Source organism: Polypterus senegalus, chromosome 4 (genome assembly GCF_016835505.1).
Source record: "Polypterus senegalus isolate Bchr_013 chromosome 4, ASM1683550v1, whole genome shotgun sequence".
Taxonomy (NCBI): domain Eukaryota; kingdom Metazoa; phylum Chordata; class Cladistia; order Polypteriformes; family Polypteridae; genus Polypterus; species Polypterus senegalus.
The window spans coordinates 139,670,054-139,690,628 of NC_053157.1; the positions used below are offsets into that span (position 1 = coordinate 139,670,054).

Genomic DNA, 20,575 nt, shown 5'->3' on the forward strand with positions numbered 1-20,575 from the left:
TCTTTTAATTTCTGAAAAACATATAGTTACGACTTTGAATTTCTTGTGTTCAGAAAAAGGAATTTACACCCACGGTAACAATAAATGGAAGAATTTGTTGGCTTTGGGGGATTTCAGCTTAGGTTTATGAAGAATGATATGATTGTTGTGGACTTCACAATGTATCTTATCATGGGCCCATACTAAGTTTATTCACTTACAGTTTCTTCCTATTAACTTAAAACACTTCTGAAAAGAGTACTAAAGAATTAAAACACTTATTATGTCATTAACATGTGAATTAGTGAATAATAAAACAATTCATATTTTAGATTACACAGACTGCTTTTATAAGAACACATTTTTCAAATCAGGTTTTTTATAATATAATTTACAAGTTTGTGACAATTGCTGTTCTGAATTTCCATTAGTGTATGTGGGAGACATCAGCTAGTTAACAGCAGAAATATTTAAAAACAAATTCACTGAAGTTTCAAATGTCCTGGGGCCTCACGTATAAATGGTACGTACGCACAGAAATGTTGCATAAGAACTTTTCCACGTTCAAATCGCGATGTATAAAACCTACACTTGGTGTAAAGCCACGCATTTTTCCACGGTACCTCATACCTTGTCGCATACTTGCTTACAGACTGGCGGCACGCAGCGTCAAAGCAGTGCTACTGTTCCTGTGTGGTTACACCTTATTTTCCTGACGCGGCTTTATAAATACACTGAAACTAACTGCATATTGTTTATTAGTGTAATGCATCTGATTGTAATTAACTTGTAACAATATAATGGTCCAGGGAATAGCCATAGTATTCCAAATACCATAACTGCCTTCTCCTTCTTCTTCCAGCTGCTCCCGGTATAATTATCGGTATAAAGCTTCAAGCAGATGCTGCCTCAGCCACGGCAAAACGCTTCAAAGCCTGTACGGACCTCGCGGTTCAGAAACAGTTTCATCCCAAGAACTTTAAACGCACTTAATCAATTGCTACTTGTAGAACTGTTTGTACTTATAAGTACAATAACCCCACTGTAAACTTGTACTACAGTTATAATATCGCACAACCTGAGCCACTTTATAAAGCGTGTATTTACATATGATGACAATATCATTTTTAAGATGAAATGCAGCAAAATATGTTTATTATATTATACAGATAAAACATTAACTTCATTTAAATAATCTATATTCTTCACTGGGACTGGCGTGAAGGATAGAATAATTAAACATGTACTACGAAGATATTTCAATGTTCCTTAAACGTTTTGAAGAATCGGCGCTCAAAGCTTACAGATGGCTTAACGTCTATTACAGGGCTGATTGTGTGGCGATCGGTTACTTGGAGAAAGAAAAGCAAGGACTGCAGTGGTGGCTACGCAAATATATATTGAATATAAAACAGAAAGAGAAAATAACAACACAGCTAAAAACACAGCAACAAATTTCGGCAAAAGTTAAATGCTTGTGTCATGAGCACGAGGCGGCTATGCAGTACAATGGACATGGCCATCCACCATGCATAAGATACCATATTGACATTGATTCTTCCTCTGCCCAGTGCCACCCCCGAGTACTGCTGCAAAAAATTATTTCATCGAAGGTCGCACACAATCACTGCGCCGTGAAACCCATGTTTAATAACGTGCTTTAACTCCTATCATCATGAAAATTATATCACGTATACATCTCAGTATTTTAGTTATTCAGAGAGCTGTAATATCACGAATGTAATGGATTCTGTGTCCAGTTGGAGGAAGAGAGCCAGTTTAAGATGCAAGTAGTGATTCACACAAATAGAGCACATAGAAGATCAAATACAAAACAAAGCATTTAACGTGCTACTTTAATTATGATGTGATTTGAGAAACTGGTTAATTAAACGATTTTAAGATGAAGTTTATGATGTTCTACTTTAATGACAAAATAAACTACGTGATTGAAGTGGAAATGTCGAGATTGAAGTTGACATTTCGTGCTTTTTCCCCACTGTGTGCCTTTTTTTCTCTGTACCCTAATAAGCTTTCATATGACACTAAGACAGTGGGCTACAACTCGCCTTTTCACGCGACTTTGATATGTGACTTCTTTTTATTTCCGCACTGTGCGATTTTGTGAATGTGAGCTTTCAAGTTTCTCCAACACGCTATGTCACTCGATCAACTTCCTTTTGTTGATTATACCACGGTTTATGTGAACAAATAGTATGTTTTTCCTTTGCCTCCACTTGGTATTCGTTGAAATTCTTATATTTTCCCCCGTGCTTTTCCCATTGTCTTTTCACAGAAGGCTGAGCTTAAGGGCCATTTATATTCATTTGCATATTCAAAGAGGCGTAATTCTGGGAGGAGTTGGGGCGTTACATAAAGCGCGTGCACGAGAGTTACTTTTCACGCTGATCGGGATTTATGTACCGGAAAAACGTGGAAGTTGGAGTACGCACAGATTCCTGCAACTGGATTTTTCTGTGCGTAAGCACATTTCGGCTTTTGTGCTTACGCCAAGTTATAGTGCGAGTTCTACGCACGCCGTTATACATGAGGCCCCCGATGCTTTAATTTTCTAAATCTTTTTTAAATTTGTCCAAACTTTAGGACTGTCTTTATACAAATGTTTCATTAAAGTCTGAAAACTTACCAAACATGTCAATTTTTTGTTCTCTTGCATTGAAGTGGAGAAAAAATATATATTTGTGTGAGATATCATTATAAAAGCTGTCCGTCAGTTCCCGTCTTCCTCTGCAGCAAGCATTCTACTCTTGGGGTGTGATTTCCTGCAGCTTGTACTTTCTTTTTAATAGATACTACAATCCTATTACATTAGCACGGTGTGCTCTTGGTATTTAGTGTATCACTAATATTCTGTACTCTGATTGGCTGACAGCATGCATGTCATTAGTTGAACAGGGAACAGGTTTCCATATGCACCTCCCTGCCTTTCTTTCAAACCTAGACTCTACTCATCTTTCTTAGCACTTTTCATATAAAGAGATTGTGATGGATGGCCCGGGCCCATGCCTGGCCGGGATGCTCCTGCAGCATATATTCCAGGGGAGCAAGCATGGGAAACCCAATATCACCCCCTGGACTCAAGATGGCAGCCTCCCTGGGTTGCGGCGGTGCCTCGGACTCCCACAGGGCTTCATGGGAGTTGGAGTTTGGTGCTGCCCTGTTGGGATCCGTAGGCACCACCAGGGGGTGCTGCAGCAGGAGCTGCTAGCCCCTTTTGGGCACTAGTTTCACCATACCCGGAAGTGCAGCCAGATGTCAGCAATCAAGCACCCGGAGCACATCCAGGTGCCTAATAAAAGGAGCCAGCAATTACCACTCATTGGCCAGAGTCGGGAGGAGGAGAACAAAGCTTGGAGGAGGAGTGGTGGTGGAAGAGAAAGAGGAAAGGAAAGTGTGTGGTGTGTTTTGTGGTGCTTGTGCACTTGGGACTGTGTTGTGCCTGTGGGGATTATGGGGAAGATGTGCCCCACAGATGAAGAAAAATAAAAGTTTATTTATTTTAAACATGCCTCCAGTGTGAATTTGTGTCGGGTCAGGCGCCTATATAGCGCCTTTTGTTACAAGATATATTGCCTAGCATTTTCTGTATTATATTGGTAATGCGTGTATTCCACTTTCATTTTGTAATAATGTCTTCTTCCCTATCCCAAAAGTGGGTATTTTTGGTTAATTGATGGTTCTAAACAGGCTACGTAAGTGAGCCAACAGAGACACAGTAGAGGTGCATAATGAGAGGGTCCTGGGTTATTTTGTGCCTTATGTCTTGACCCTAAACTGGATTGAGAGACCTTGAGAATATAATAAACTCTCTTTATTATTATCATATGATTCTTATAACCAAATGTAACCAGTTTAAATTTAATAAAGTATGTGTAATTCAGTAACAGACCTAAAAGCTGTCTAGGGATGCCTCCTGCCATGAAACCAAGGCTGTCTGAATTGCTCTGGTTTTCCATGCCCATGAACTGGATAAAGTAGGTTTGAGAATGTATACATTGTCTATAGAGTACTAGCCTGCCAAAAAGAAAGTGTACATGTCTAAGTGGTATCTTTGTATCTACGCATAGACTTGTTTTTCTCCTCAATTCAGGACAAGCTAAAAGTTATGTTGTCTTCCTGTTTGTTCCCACTGTGATTTTGAAATATACTGTACGTTTGCTGCATTTATGTCTTGTAACTGTTTGTATGTAGTTTAACGTTTTGCCGAACTTTCTTGTTGGTAACTGTTTAGTAGTCTAAGCTTTGGAAAAATGTGAATCGTGTAATATGCTGCTGTATTCAAGTGTAACTTTCATACTATTTACCCCAATAATAAAACAAATCAGATTATCTGTTTATATTTAATTGTTTAGTAATTAAAAGCAGGGATTTAGCACCTACCACATTGTAGAGACCAATACACCATCTTTCAAAAAGTATCTGCCCAGAGAATCCATTCACAAAAGCAAACCATATCTGCAAAAGACAAATAAGTAAAAGCAAATAAATGATAATATTGAATGTTACGTGGAAAACTATTATAACTTTGTCAATTAAGAAGAAAACAGATGATCATTACTTAATGTAGTTTTATAAAATTCCTGTTTTATCACAAATACAAAGTAATACTAATGTTAATAAAGGATGTTTTTATGAAGAGTAATAGACAGGCATTGCTGCTGTTGTAAGGCACAACAGCGCTTACTTTTGAATCCTTTCTCCCCCCAAAAAAACTTAATACATAAATTAATATTAAATGTTTAAAAAGAAAATAAGCCCTGCAATGTACTGACACAATCAATCAGTGGCAATGGCTTTCTGACTATACTGTAGTGTGCCATGACTTTGAATTGAAAATGACATAAAATTAAACATAAATATCTGTGAGTCTGCTGTTTTGATTAAATAAGTTTATTTTTGAATAGTTTCCCTTATATTATAAAACATCTACATAACACAGCAAATACAAAATAACACTCTGGATGAAGACATTTTAAAAGTTCACATTCTGCAAGCTTGTCAAGATGACTCGCATTAATTGCTTTCCTACATCACCCCAACATATATATCTTGACCTCAATTTACTGAAACAGCTATGCTAAAGAGCAATAAATGTTTAAATGTTTGCATGTTTTGACCTACACACTCAAAATCATTCATCATATGTGACAAAAACAGCAAAGACCCCTGCAGCAGAAGCCTGATTTTTACACTCTGATGTTTGTCCTAATCGAATTGTGGCACTTCCTAAAGAACACTGTAATCTGATTGAAAAGACACTTTTTAAAAATAAAAATTTCTTATTTGTCAAAGGGGTGAGGGAACCAAAAGGTTCAAACTGTTTTCCTCCTCTTTTATCTTAATCCTCCAGATAAATGTTAGCAGTAACAAGACTGATTAGCTATCAAATTGGGGCTTTACTCAAGCCCCGAGATCAGAAGTTCAGCAAAACCAGAACCATGCAGTTAATCAGCCATCCCAGAAAGAAATATTTATAACATATGTTAGGAAATCTGCTCCTTTTACTCACCCCTTACTCACAATAACTTGCTTTACAGAGACCATGATGGTGCTGCAGCAGTGTACAAGTAATAATACCTGCTACAGTGTTTATAAATATTTAAATACTGAGTACAAACTTCCGAACACTGGGCAGAACACCCCCAGACAACAGCACCTTAATAAGAAATGCCTTGGGCAGACCCTTATAAACAGTTAGCAGAAAACAACATAAAGATGATGACAATAATAATAATTATAGAAAAAAATCAAATTCTAGCAACAGGAAATTGGTGTATAATAAGATTGCTCGATTATCTCCAACAGTTATTTTCTCTCTTTTTTTTCATGAAAGAACATGACAGACTGGAAAACTAAATTGAAGCACTGTGCTGCTCTGTCTTTGCGAAAGTGCATGCTTCATTAGATGTCATTATGAAAGCGTGAATTGCTACAAATTCTCCATTTAACAATATGTACCCTTGCTGGCCCCAGTCGAGCAGTGCATGCATGCAGACCAGCCTCCTTTTATCATGCGAGCTAATGCGTGAACATTTTTGAAAAACAAATGTCTCGATTCCAAGAAGAAGGGGGTGGGGTAGGTTGATATACTAGTTGGCCTGAAACTTCGGCTCACCATTCCTTGTTAACACAACACCATCTCTTAATCATTCTTTGGATCTTAATACTTACCTGCTGGGATTGAAAAGGGGAAATAAAAACTGCTACTATTATTTAATATTAAAAGTTACCATTGTCACTACAGATATAGTATCACCTAAACTAACTGGAGTGAATTAAAGTGTTGTTTTTGAAGGTCTGGAGTTTTGATTTTCTCATGTCAAGATAGTGTGAGATGCTTATACTCGCCTGTCTAAGAGCTGCCTGTCATTCCCCATACGCACTCTTTAAAGACTGAAAAAAGATGGAATATATGAAAACTAAACAAGCCTTTTTTTGACTGGGCAGGGGTGGGGAAGCATGAAAAACTGCTTGCCTCCTACGCTAGCCTTGCATATTCATCAGCACATTAAAAATCAATGATTCCACAGCTCCCACGCCTGATCAGCAATTGAACTGAAACAGGAGATTCAAGATTGACATTTGTCCTTGTTGTAGGAAACTCTTTGTTCCTTTATGGCGTATCAAATGCAAATGAAATGCAATGCTCATTCAGAAAAAAACCCTTATATGGAACTAGCAGAGGTGGGAGCAGCAGTAAAGAATAATTGTGGACCAGTTTGTGTTCTAAGGCTTGACATAATTAGCCCATAAATGCCATTTGCCAATCACAAAAATACAAAACCTACTCCAAAAAAAGCCCCCCATGGTTCATTCTTTTTGAAAGGAATTAGAATGTGAGGCAAACTGACTTGCAGTGAAAAGCAGAGCACGCTGGTAAATGGACAGACACGCGATACAAGCCACACAAGTTCACACCGTTTTAAAACATGCATACCAAATATGATTTTTTGAAGAATGGAACAAAGTTAAAAAAATGTTCTGTTTCAAATTTGATACAAGTTTATTCTTATTATTACTATTGTCTTCAAAACCACTCTATTTGTAGGCAGTCTCTGATTCAGTCATAAACATTTGTGAGAATGATATACCTTCTTTTGTCTATCTGTCTATTATCACAACTGCATAATCCAATTCAAGGTCATGTAGGCTGGAGCCTATTCCAGCAGCATTGGTGCAACAGGTGAATTGACCTCGATGGGACACCACACTGTCACAGGATACACACACAATTCATTCACCCACACCTGTCAGTTTAGTGACCTAAATCAATGAAATCCGCATCTCATTGGAATGTTGGAGGCAGCCAGATTACTCGGAGAAAATCCACAAACACTGGAGCAGAATGTGCAAACTACATGCAGATAGGGACTCAAACTCAAGATGATGGAGCAAAGCTAACATAGTGCCACTATGACATCCATGAATTAAAAACACATCATCCAAGTCTGCTTAATCCAGTTCAGAAAGCTACCATGGACAAGATACCAGTCTGTCACAAGGTACTCTTACACACATACACATATAATCACTCACACAGAGCTAGTTTGCAGTTGACAGTTAACCTAACAGACAGGCCTTTCCGAAAGTGGGAGGAAAACCACAGTGCAGGTAGAAAGACACACACAGATACAAGGACAAGGTGCAAAAGCAATAAAGACTGGGCCTAGTTAGGGTTCAAACTCAGGACTCTGGACAGCTCATCATTTTTGATTGGTGAAATTAAGTAAATAATAAATATAGCCTTTTTAATTCAGCATAGTATGATAATACTGTAAGCTCTAGAGCATTACAAAGACATTAAACAGTCACAAGCTATGCCTGTCTTCTTAGCACAAATAAAATCTAATAAATGTCCGTAGCCTTGTGGCACCAGAAGAACTGTGTGGACTGGAATAAAGCCAGCACTTCTGACAAATTAACCCTATTACACCAACAAATGTAACATTCACTATTCCCTGAAGTTGCATGTGTCTTGAATGTCATTGCCTACAAAAAGGGGCTTGATATATCATATGAAAAAGAAAGGAAAAAAATCCCTATTATGGTCCTCATGCTACCAGTGGGAAATGGATTTCAAAAAGTAACAAAAGATCAATAGGACAAAAGGCCAAATTCTTTGTACTGCAGAGTCGTTTGGAGCAGTACTGCCTTACAAGTCACTGTAATCCATGAGAAGAGAAGCTGTGAAAATGCAACAAGTCAGCGCATGTGCAGTCTTCGAAAGAGCTAAAGGGGGAAAATGAAATACAATAGTGGCAGACGGTAGCATTAAAGTTTAAATGTAGGCAATTGTAAAGGCAAGCACTGAGAGTTGGCCGCCCAGAAAAAACATTTTATGCACTAATATCGGCCATCCAATGTGATATATTTTTATTGGGGTGATGAGAAAAAAGGTTTTGAAACTTGTATCTGGATCATGTGACAAAAGTACTAAAGCTGCGGACTGACTGAACAAAGCATGGTGAAAGGCAATGACTTTGACATGTTTCCAGTCTGGTTGCTGACAATAAAAGGAAAGTGGCCACCATACACACACAAACAAGACGGGCACCAGTCATCAGATGCGCGGGGTCTCTTCTGTGCTTGCTCTGCGTCTGGATTTATTTATTTACTTATGGCTGATGTGCTGAGAGGCAGCTCCGCACATTATTACCTACTGTTTTTAGAAGCCTCCTGAGAGGGCCATTTTCAAGCAGCCCTTGTCATGCTTGGCTGACCTGATAGGATGTTAACTGATGTGAATGAATCCCCAAACCATTTGAGACATTCAGCAAAAAAAAAAAAAAAAAAAAAAACTGTCCTTTCAGATTCTCAACATGCAAGCTATGTGTAACAGTTCTCTCTTGCACACAATGTTTTTAATTTGTTGAGTTGGGTTATCTGCTTGGGTGAGCGCAGTGAAGTGTTTACACAGGCACACGCTGGACAGGCCTGAATGACAGACTGACAAATTACAAATGAGCTGTGTTCTTAAGCAAAGAGGGACACTGTCAGGAAAGGGACGCTCTCTGAAACTGGAAGTATGCCTTCTTAACCTTACAAACTGAAATGACTTTTTGTTTTAAACTAAACACAAAGACAAAATGTTAAGATAATAATTGAAATTACTGAGGCAGCACAGGGAGCTTTTAGGCCCATTTAATGCATGCCTTGAATAAATGAATCACATCTTGATTCAAAACTTTGGTCATCAGTAAAAGAAAAGTTTCACATGTCTTCAGAGCATAGTACTGTACTTGGTGTTTTAATCATTTGCTTGATCTGGTTGTGTTGTCTTCCGCTACTACATTCATAAATAAAGGATGATTAAACAAATTCATAAACTTAAAGATTTATTTGTAGTATAAAGGAAAAGAGTGATAACCAATAATGGATACTTTTTTAATGAGTGCAAAATCTGTATTGTTTATTTCATTCAACTGCCTCCCTTGACCATATATTGGATTAAACAGATTTAAGAACATTATGTTATTTCATTCAACTTGGCATAGCAATTAGCACACTGAAATTTTTTTAGTTATTAGTATCAATCTTCATTTTCCTATTGTTGTATTTATACATGAAAAACACTTTAAATATAAAAAAAATGAAATTTTTCTCAATTGTGCACTCACATATCATCCCATGGTTAGATTCTGCACCCAGTTGCTCTCTATGTAGAAACTGTATGTCTGCCAAGGATCTTCCACTGGATACTCCAGTTTTTCTGTCTCATCACAAAAACATGATTCTATTTTGAGTGGCTATTCTAAACTGACTCAGTTGAGTGTGGAGAGCGGTGTGGGTGGCTGGACCCTGCAATGGACTGACAACTTGCCGAGGGTTAATTCCTGCAGCTTTGAATTGAAAGAGGGTGAAAAACGTAAAGGATAGATGCATTGCTTTCATTCAACAATTTTTAACTAACTGGCAAATATACCTTGAACACATTCTGAGCACATACAGCACTTCAGATATTATACTCATGCGGGTTCAGAAAATAAACTGTTAGATACTTACATCATCTCCAGAGGGAACTTTTTTTTCTTTAATTGAATCCATTTATTTATCCTTACGGCTTTTGGCAATATTCCAATGGGACTTAGGCAACAAAAATCTATTGGCCATTAGATCAGGCATTTATAGATGGGGTGGGACCAGCTACCTGGAGTGGCAGCGTCTGTTACAGAAAGGTTGTTTCTATAGCCATTTGGAAGGCTCTTTTAGTGGGTCAGGAAACCTTTAAACAACAGCACTGAGACTAACAAGGGGATCCTGATGGTAGGTGAAAGGGAAGCGATGACACCTTCCAAATGGCCAGGCCCTTGGTAGGATGAAGGGAAAAAGGGGAGGCTATTTGCTTGAGGGCAGATGAAGAATAACTTGCATAGCTAGATGCTATAAAAGCCAGTGTGCTTAGGAGAAGTTGTGGAGTTGTCAGAAGTCAACAGAAATGAGAAACCATGTCCTGCAAAGGAGATGGCAAAGTGTCAGTCACACAAATGCAGTTATGTGAAGTAGTGTCTACACCATTGTCCTGTGGGTGTATGAGTGGGATGAGGTGATGGTGAGTATTAATAATAGGGATGTTCCACTCCCTGCCAAACTGTATTGGAAAATGCATGTTCAAAAAATTGATTTGTAATTAAATAAATAAATAATGTGAACTATATATATGAAAAGCAATTTTCTACTATAAAGATAGATTTACTTTTTACTACTGCTTTCTAGTTTAAATTAAGTTTTCTCTAAAATATCAGTCTTTCATAATGCCAAGTACAAACCTGAACAAAAATCCTAGTTTGCAGCACAAAGCTTATTTGCCTTTACTCCAAGCATAATTGTTGCAAACTAATGTCATTTTGGCTTGGATGGCAAACACAAACATAAACATGAATTATTCTCTGGATGTGTGATTAAATAATAATGTATCCAATTCTGAACATACCTGCTCCATTACAAGGTTATGTGAAGCTGTAGACTATCCCTGCAGTACAGAAACCAACCCTACAAGAGGTGCCAGTCCATTGCAGGACCCACTCGCTCTTGGCCATACAGGTTTACTTTAGAACTATTTTGTCAAGTTAACACTTGTATTGAAGAAAAACTATAGTTTCTGTACAAAAACAATCTTTTCCTTTATCAGTATGTACAGAAATGTGATGATAGCATGACCATTATGTTTTGTAGTTAAATGTGGTGTCCCTCAGGACTTAATACTAAAATTGTTACTGTTATTGCATTTAAATGGAACTGTTTGACGATATAGTTAACAAATCACTTTCATATGATACTGAGCTATATTATCCCTCAGACCAAATGCCACATTTTTCATTTTGTTTTATTTTATTCTATCGGGAAACCGATAACCATTTATCTTTAAACAACAAAAATTTTAAAGACAATTTATAAAAACACAAACTAAAAGCAAACACAATTTTATGCAACAGAGTTCAGCTGCTTTTTAACTTGATAGTAGGTCTAAACATTAATTTCACTGAATCATCACACAATTTAGGTGTTATTTTTGACACCAGTCCATCTTTTCTCATGTACATTACAACACTATGTAAATCCTACTTTTTCCAGCTAAAAAGTTGAAAAATCAAGATACTTTCTTTTTATGCAGGATTCAAAGAAGTTAATGCATCTTGCATTTCCAGAACTGTCTGTAGCAATAATTATTCACAGGCTACTCTCATTATTCAATTTGTAGCTTTTAGTTAATTCATAATGCTGAAACTATTAATATTAGAACTAGAGTGTATGGCCATATTTCTCCTGTTCTTAAGTCATTACACTTTACACATTTTACATTACACATTTTCCAGTAAATTTTAGGAATGGCTTTGCAATCAGCCTTCTAGAAAATAAAGCATTAAATTGCTTTGACCCTAATTATTGAACAGAAGTTATCAATGCATTCATTTCAGGGAGTACATTCAGAATGCTGCTCCTCTACAAATTCCAAAGATAAATAAAGCTACTCTAAAAGAAAAACTCTTTATTAAATGGTTCCTGGGCCATGTGATGATCTGTCTGCTTGTGTTCGGTATGACCCACTGGTCTCAGCTACTGAATTCAGGATGGGGATGCACTATTTCATATTAGCATATCATGACTAGCTGTTCATATTGCAACATGGTCTGTTAGTTATTTGCTCACCTGTCAATCATTTTGAACTGTTACTCAATGTTTTTTTTAATTCTCTGCTCAGTATTCTGCTGTGATGCATGATTCTACAGCTAATGTTTCTGACCACAAAATGAGACACCTGAGTGATTGGAATTCACAGTTCACTGATTCTCAAAATGAAGTCTTCTTAATTCAAATTTGGTTCAAACCATTGTGGATTTACACTAATGTTAATGATCATGTATAATGTCCAAGTGAGGTGAAATGAATGATCAGTTAGTCTTGATCTGCAGAACTATGACCATAGACAGTCTATTTTCTTGAGGGATGCTCTCAACTAGAGTTTTTAGTTTCCTCTCCTCTGTTGTCAATTTGCCATTTCCCAATTCTTATGTTATCAGAATCTGGCAGTTTACTGCTTACCGTTTCACCAGTTTAGATTAGATTCATTGGATTTCAACTGATTAAATTTGAAGAAAAATGGAAAAACTGAGCTGTTCTAAAACTTTTGACTAGTCGTGTATATACACTGTTAATCATTCAGACAGATTGCAAAATATATGGAACTTCTTCCTGTACATTCAGAAGTCTGTACAATTTTAGTAGACAAGATAATCTGCAAATCTTTCAAATATTCTGACAGTGTGATTCAAGAATGAATTGAAATTCACAATGTGAAAACTTCATGGAGAGGATGACCAGGCCAGAAACTGAAATTAAGTCCTTGGAGCTTTCAGGCAGCCGAGACTGAAATCTTTCTGCTTATATTTTTTTTTTATTCCCGTTTTCTCATTACAGTCATTGAGGGATATTTTGAACAAAGTTAAATATCTGACCCCAAGGGGTATGCGAAAAACCAAGTAATTTCCTTTGGGATTAATAAAATATAATAAAATAAATACAATATATAAATATACTTTGAAATGTAACAATAAATACATAATAACAATGTTATGGACAAATAAATAATTGTATGACAAAATATATGTATTTAGTTGTTTTGTTCCTTATGTACTTATTTAATTATTTCATTTATAAATTTCAATGACACCAAATGCAACATGAAATATGACTTAAAATGAAAACTGTCATTTTCACCTGTCAATGTAGAGAGGATGGATACTAGCATGTACTGTTTTTTGACTGATGTGGATGGTTGATAGAGTGGATATAGATCTTCATCACTCAAGTGCTCCATTTACAGCAAACATTTCAGATGCAGATGCTTGCAAGGATGATAAATTAGACCTTTCTGAGTTAAATTCACAGCTTCATTCAGTAATTTTCAGCAACGTTTTCTTCTACTCATATCTGTCATGAACACACACAGTCACAACACAGAATGTGTGCAACTGCGCCAGCTAGAGGTGGGTTTCTCAGAATTACTCAACCAGTCACTAAGTCTTTGTATGATGATGGATGAAAGTGAAAGTTTTCATTTCAAGGCCTCTTTCATGTTGTTTAAGGTACCATTGAAATAAATAAATGAAGAAATTATTAAATAAATATATAAAGAAATAAGCAGCAAAATAAATATATTGCATGATACATGTAGTTTTTATGGCCACATACTATTTTACAGTTTTTATTGTCACATGTCACAATACCTTTACGTATTTATTTATTTAATTTTGTCCACAATATTCCTCCACATACAGTGTAACAAACACTGTCTCAGGAGCAGCCCAAACAGGATGCCAATCCATTTCATATTGAACACAAATAAATGAAAACAACCACTGATCACATTATGTTGTCTTCAAACAAAAATCTTTATTCTTGTTTCTCAGAATACAAATGTGTCCTGGTATAAATGTAATAACTGCAATATACATGCCACATAATATTACAGTTAAACTCTTGTTGATTTAGGGGGTATTACATTTCCAAAATTTATTTAATCACATCTCCATTAGGACAAAACTAACATTCCAGTGACATATGGTAAATCGGTTTCTAACCAGAAAGTGAACCTTAAAGGTTAAAATTGTTTTATACAAGATTTGATTTCAGTTTCACTGATCTCCTGTCAACTTTAAAAAACTCAAGACCATTTACTAAATCCCATAATTCAGGCAGCTAACCACAAAATCAAATAAGAACAGGTTTGAATATTTTTCAAAACAATGAGCTTATTAACTTGAAGGACATTAATCTACCAATTATAATTGTTTTCCATTTACAATGAATCTGCACGTCTATATATGAAACTAGACTTATGCGCAATTACTTAAAGCAAAACAAATGTTAAATTCTTTATTAAAAACTTCAATATTTTAGCTTGCAATGTGGCGAAAGAAGGTGTCATGTAGAAAGTTTGAGTTATACGGTAAAAATAAACAAACACTTTAGTCCTACAGAATACCTTTTTAAAACACAGCTGTCCAAAAGCATTATAAATGCTTTAAAGCAAGTGGACACATGGAGGAATTCGTATTTGATTCTGCAAAACTCAAGTTGATTTTTATGGCTGTACAGTAGCTTAGTGTGAACATGTGTAAGACCATTGCCTATGATGGACTCCTGCCCCAGTTTTGGTGCCCAATTAATGGTGAGGTTAGCTTCTGCTCCTTTGACTTTTATATTGGAAAATCAGATTAAGAAAGTGCATGTACGGTTTACTTTTATAATGTAATACAGTAAGCAAATTTAAAAAAAAAAAAAAAAACAACTTAAAAGCCATTTCATGATTACTATAGCCACAACCTATCTTGGCAGTACTGGGCACAAGGCAGGGACCAACCAGAAACATGGCACTTGTCCATCACACAACCATGCTCAACCATACCAGTCCATAAAACATTTAAAAAGATTTAAACTCATCATCCATTAGTGTCTCCATATGCATATTTTAAAATATTCTTCCTGGCATAAGCTCAAAAAACAGATCAAGAAATTGTGTCTATGCACATGAAAGTTATGTATTTCTTTAGATGAACAATGTATTAAAACTATAAAACAAACTATAGATTAAACAAAAAATACACACAGAGCGGCGCTAACAAAAATAACTTAGTTCCTGTTCCAAATATCAATAACGCACATAGTATTCATCTCTGCCCCTCCAAAACATTAAATATGGCACTATTAAATGTTAGAGCTTTAACTAACAAGACGTTTTTTATCAACGGTCTTATTAGTGATAGAAAAATTGATTTTATTACACTAAGCTCAGATGGTGCAGCTGTTTCAATCGAATCTGCGCCTCCGGATTACAGTTTTACTCGTGTGGATTGCCAAGGAAAGAGAGGCGGCGGACTAGCAAACATTTACTCAAGCCAGGTAAAATGTAAAGATGTCAATTTTGGTAAATTCAAGTCCTTTGAGTATCCCATCGTTATTATTCATGGAAATTTTCACGTTCTAGTATTATCCGTGTATAGACCTCCTAAATTAACGCTCTTTTTTGAGGAATTCTCTGACTTAATGTCAATTTTAATTATGAACTATGACACACTCTTAATAGTCGGCGACTTTAATTTTCATATAGATAATCAGTGTGACCAAAAAGTAAAAGAATTCATGAACCTCCTGGACTCTCCTGATTTGAGGCAGCTCGTTAATCAGCCCACACAAAAAGCAGGTCATACGTTAGACTTAGTAATTACTAAAGGAGTAAAAGTTGATATAAAGCAGGTCATTGATATTGGTCTATCAGACCATTTTCTTTTACTTTTTAGTATAGAAATAAATGATAGAAAATACTCATGAGAAGCATATTGTTAAAAAACGCTTCTTTGACTCATCAGCAGCTGTAAAACTTACAAACATTCTTAGCAATCAGTCCGTTTATAGTGCCAACTATAATAGCGAGGATAATGTAAATAGTAAAGTGGAAAACTTTAATTCTAAAGTAAGAGCTGCTGTTGACATAGTTGCACCTGAAAAGACAGTTAAAAAATCTTCTAGCATTGTTATACCATGGAAGACCCAAAGAGTGTCTGATTTAAAGAGAACATGCCGTAGAGCTGAGAGTAAATGGAGGAAGACTAAACTAACTATCCACTATGAAATATTAAGTTAAAATAACAGAATACAATAACATTGTCTGCCTTGAGAGGCACTGCTATTTCTCTAAAATTATAATAACAATGCTAGTAATCCCAGAGTCTTATTCTCACAATTGATCGCCTGCTAAACCCAGGTAACTCAAAGGAATGCCTCCTAAGTACTTCCAGTAAAACCTGTGAGGCTATCGCTGTATTGTTCAATCAAAAAATTAATGATATTAGAAATAACATAGTATATCTCCCCAACACTAAGGATCCTCCTAAACCCCAATACTCCGTTATAAACAAATTAAACTCTTTCTCTAGGATAGATTTACATAAAATCATTTCTCAACTGAAATCCTCCACCTGCATCCTTGACCCAATACCAACAAATTTTTTCAAAGAAGTATCGGACGTGCTAATTGATAATATTCTTGACATAGTAAATTCGTCATTAGATACGGGAGTCTTCCCAGACTGTCTTAAGACTGCTGTAGTTAAACCCCTTCTTAAGAAAATAATCTTGACCCTCTGCTTTGAAAATTTTAGACCCATCTCTAACCTGCCTTCTTAAGTAAAATTCTAGAGAAGGCAGTCATTATGCAGTTAAATGACCACCTCAATAAACATGCTATTCTTGATAAATTTCAGTCAGGTTGTAAAACAAGTCACAGCACAGAAACTGCACTCGTTAAAGTAGTAAATGACTTGTGGATAAATGCAGACAGAGGCCATTTATCTGTTCTCATCCTCTTAGATCTGAGTGCCGCATTTGACACCATTGATCATAATATTCTTAGAAATCGCCTTAGTCAATGGGTGGGCCTCTCTGGCAGTGTCTTAAATTGGTTTGAATCCTACCTGGCAGGGAGAAAATTCTTTGTTAGTTGTGGGAATTACAACTCAAAGACACATGATATCCGATATGGTGTTCCACAAGGCTCTATCCTGGGTCCGCTGCTCTTCTCAATCTACATGCTTCCGTTAGGTCAGATTATCTCGGGGCATAACGTGAGTTACCACAGCTATGCTGATGACACACAACTTTATCAATATTACCTGACGACCCCGATTCTCTTGATTCACTAACACAATGTCTTACTTATATTTCTGAATGGATGAATAGTAACTTTCTCGAGCTAAATAAAGAGAAAACTGAAATCTTAGTGATTGGCAATAACGGATACAATGAGGCTATTAGAAATAAACTGGATACATTAGGATTAAAAGTCAAGAGGAGGTAAAAGCTTAGGGGTAATTGTTGACTGTAATCTGAATTTTAAATCGCATATTAATCAGATCACTAGGACAGCATTTTTTCACTTAAGAAACATAGCAAAAGTCAGACCTCTTATATCACTGAAAGATGCTGAGAAATTAGTTCATGCGTTTGTTTTTCAGTCGACTAGATTACTGTAACGCAATCCTCTCAGGAATACCCAAAAAAGACATAAATGGTTTGCAACAAATGCAGAATGCAGCTGCTAGAATCCTAACCAGGAAAAGAAAATCCACACATTTCTCCAGTTTTGATGTCACTACACTGGTTACCTGTGTCATTCAGGATTGACTTTAAAATCCTGCTTATGGTTTATAAAGCCTTAAATAATCTCGCCCCATCTTATATATCGGAATGTCTGACATCTTATATTCCAAATCGTAACCTCGGATCCTCAAATGAGCGTCTCCTTAGAATTCCAAGAGCAAAACTTAAAAGAAGTGGTGAAGCGGCCTTCTGCTGTTATGCACCTAAAATCTGGAATAGCCTGCCAATAGGAATTCGCCAGGCTAATACAGTGAAGCACTTCAAAAAACTGCTGAAAACACATTATTTTAACATGGCCTTCTCATAACTTCACTGTAATTTAATCCTGATACTCTGTATATCCAATTCATTATAATAACTATTCATGGTGGCTCTAAAATCTGTATTAACCCCTACTCTCTCTTCTGTTTCTTTTTCCGATGTCCTTTTCCACCACCATCTACTCAAAGCACCGTGATGTTCCAACAGTGATGGATTGAAAGCCAGAAGTCTGCATGACCATCAACATCAAGTCCGTTTGTGAGATCCATAAATACAAAGAGGACTACAGTGATCCCTCGTTATATCGCACTTCAACTTTCGCGGCTTCACTCCATCGCGGATTTTAAATGTAAGCATCTATACTAATAAACGGCAAAGCCCTCACTGACTCTCTCACTCACTCACTCACTCACTCACTCACTCACTCACTCACTGACTCATCACTAATTCTCCAACTTCCCGTGTAGGTAGAAGGCTGAAATTTGGTAGGGTTATTCCTTACAGCTTCCTTACAAAAGTTGGGCAGGTTTCATTTCGAAATTCTACGCGTAATGGTCATAACTGGAAGCTGTTTTTCTCCATTTACTGTAATGGAGATGAGCTTGAAACCCGTGGGGGCGGAGTTTTGTGTGACATCATCATGCCTTCCACGTAATCACGCAATACGTAGAAAACCAGGAAGAGGCCCAAAAAGCGCTGAAGAAAACATGCATTATATAATTGAGAAGGCAGCGAAACAATAAGAAGCGAGTGAGTGACATATACAACCATAATTATGAGTTCTGCTACTTCGGAAACAAAGCACGATGTAAACCTAAACTTTAAATTAAGTTCATAGACAGGCTGCCGATGTACGAAAAAATATATCTTTTCAAGTTCTATTTAGTCCATATGTGTCAAACTCAAGGCCCGCAGGCCACATCCGGCCCGGCGTGTAATTATATCTGGCCCGCAAGATCATTTTATATACTGTATTATTGTTATTAATGGCCCGGGGATATGAAGCGCTGGTAACACAATAAACTACAGATCCCATAATGCAGCGCTTCAGCTGCCTTGTAACACTTACGCGTCCCTCAGCGTCTCTTCAGTCGTTTCCTTACTTTGCTAAGGAAGCAGCTTTCTCACAGCTTCTGCACTATTTTATAAACGAATGATATATAAGAAAGTCCTTTTTCCTTGCTTCAACAACGAAGCAACCTTTTTATTTAATTCACGGGTTCTCCGCTGTTTCATTGTTCATTTATTACGATTTTTATAGTTATTGTGTAGGTTTTATTTAATCCATGGGTATTTCACCACTGCGAAGCGCTGGTATTTTGCTAGTATCTAAATATATATCACGGATTTTTTGCTGGTTCACGGATTTCTGCGGACAATGGGTCTTTTAATTTATGCTACATGCTTCCTCAGTTGGTTTGCCCAGTTGATTTCATACAAGGGACGCTATTGGCAGATGGCTGAGAAGCTAACCAATCAGAGCACGTATTACATATTAAATAAAACTCCTCAATGATATACGATGTGCTTCGCATGCGGTGCTTGATTTTTTGCTTTTCTCTGTCTCTCTCACTCTCTCTGCCTGACGGAGGGGGTGTGAGCAGAGGGGCTGTTTGCACAGAGGCTGTTTGCCTAGGGGATACTGACGCGCCTCTGAAAAATTCAGCTTTATCGCGGTGCTTCGGCATACTTAAAAGCACGTATTGATTTTTAGATTGTTTGCTTTTTCTCTTGTGCTCTCTCTCTGACATTCTCTGCTCCTGACACGCATTCTTTGAAGAGGAGGATATGTTTGCATTCTTTTAATTGTGAGAAAGAACTGTCATCTCTGTCTTGTCATGGAGCACAGTTTAAACTTTTGACTAAAGGGTGTTATTTCATGTCTAGACAGCTCTAATAATGTTAACAGTGTGGGAGAGTTTATAAGGGCTTAAAATATATAAAAATAACCATACAAACATATGGTTTCTACTTCGCGGATTTTCATCTATCGCGGGGGGTTCTGGAATGCAACCCCGGCAATCAAGGAGGGATTATTGTATTTCATTTATGTTAGGTAGAATGCCCAGAGGTGACTGGGTGGTCTCGTGGCCAGGAACCCCTGCAGATTTTATTTTTTTCTCCAGCCATCTGGAGTTTTTTTTGTTTTTTCTGTCCTCCCTGGCCATCGGACCTTACTCTTTTTCTATGTTAACTAATGTTGTCTTATTTTAATTTCTTATTTTGTCTTTTATTTTTCTTCATTATGTAAAGCACTTTGAGCTACTCTTTTGTATGAAAATGTGCTATATAAATAGATATTGTTGTTGTTGTTTGAAATATTCTGAGAAACATTGCCAATGTCCTGATAGCCAAAGAGGTCAGAGGTGAAGACAGAAGGCTGAAAAGGTAAGTTGAATTAAGAAAGGGGTAAATAGGAAGGCCAGGAGGTTTAGGTTTTGATATTTTCAACTGTCACATGTTTGTTGGTGTCTGCTTTGATTGTCCACCTGCTTTGTTAGTCAAACCCCTTCTCTTTTGTTACGTCAACCCTTCTGGTCATCATTTGGGTTTACAGATGAGGCATGAATGTCCTCTACAATCGTAAGTAAGTAGGTAAGTGGGTAGGTAGGTAGGAAAACTGGAAACTCTGATGTGTTTTAAAACTTTTCACCAGCAC

At 36.8% G+C, this 20,575-nt stretch overlaps 1 protein-coding gene across 4 annotated transcripts in view; it reads right to left on the reverse strand.

Annotated features, from left to right (window-relative positions):
- atp8a1 (ATPase phospholipid transporting 8A1) overlaps positions 1–20,575 on the reverse strand; it is a 346,241-nt gene that overhangs the window by 73,614 nt on the left and 252,052 nt on the right. For all 4 annotated transcript variants that reach the window (XM_039751372.1, XM_039751370.1, XM_039751373.1 and 1 more), the window contains one exon: positions 4,381–4,455. In XM_039751372.1, the coding sequence (XP_039607306.1) occupies positions 4,381–4,455 (75 nt within the window). The remainder of the gene's footprint in view (positions 1–4,380; positions 4,456–20,575) is intronic.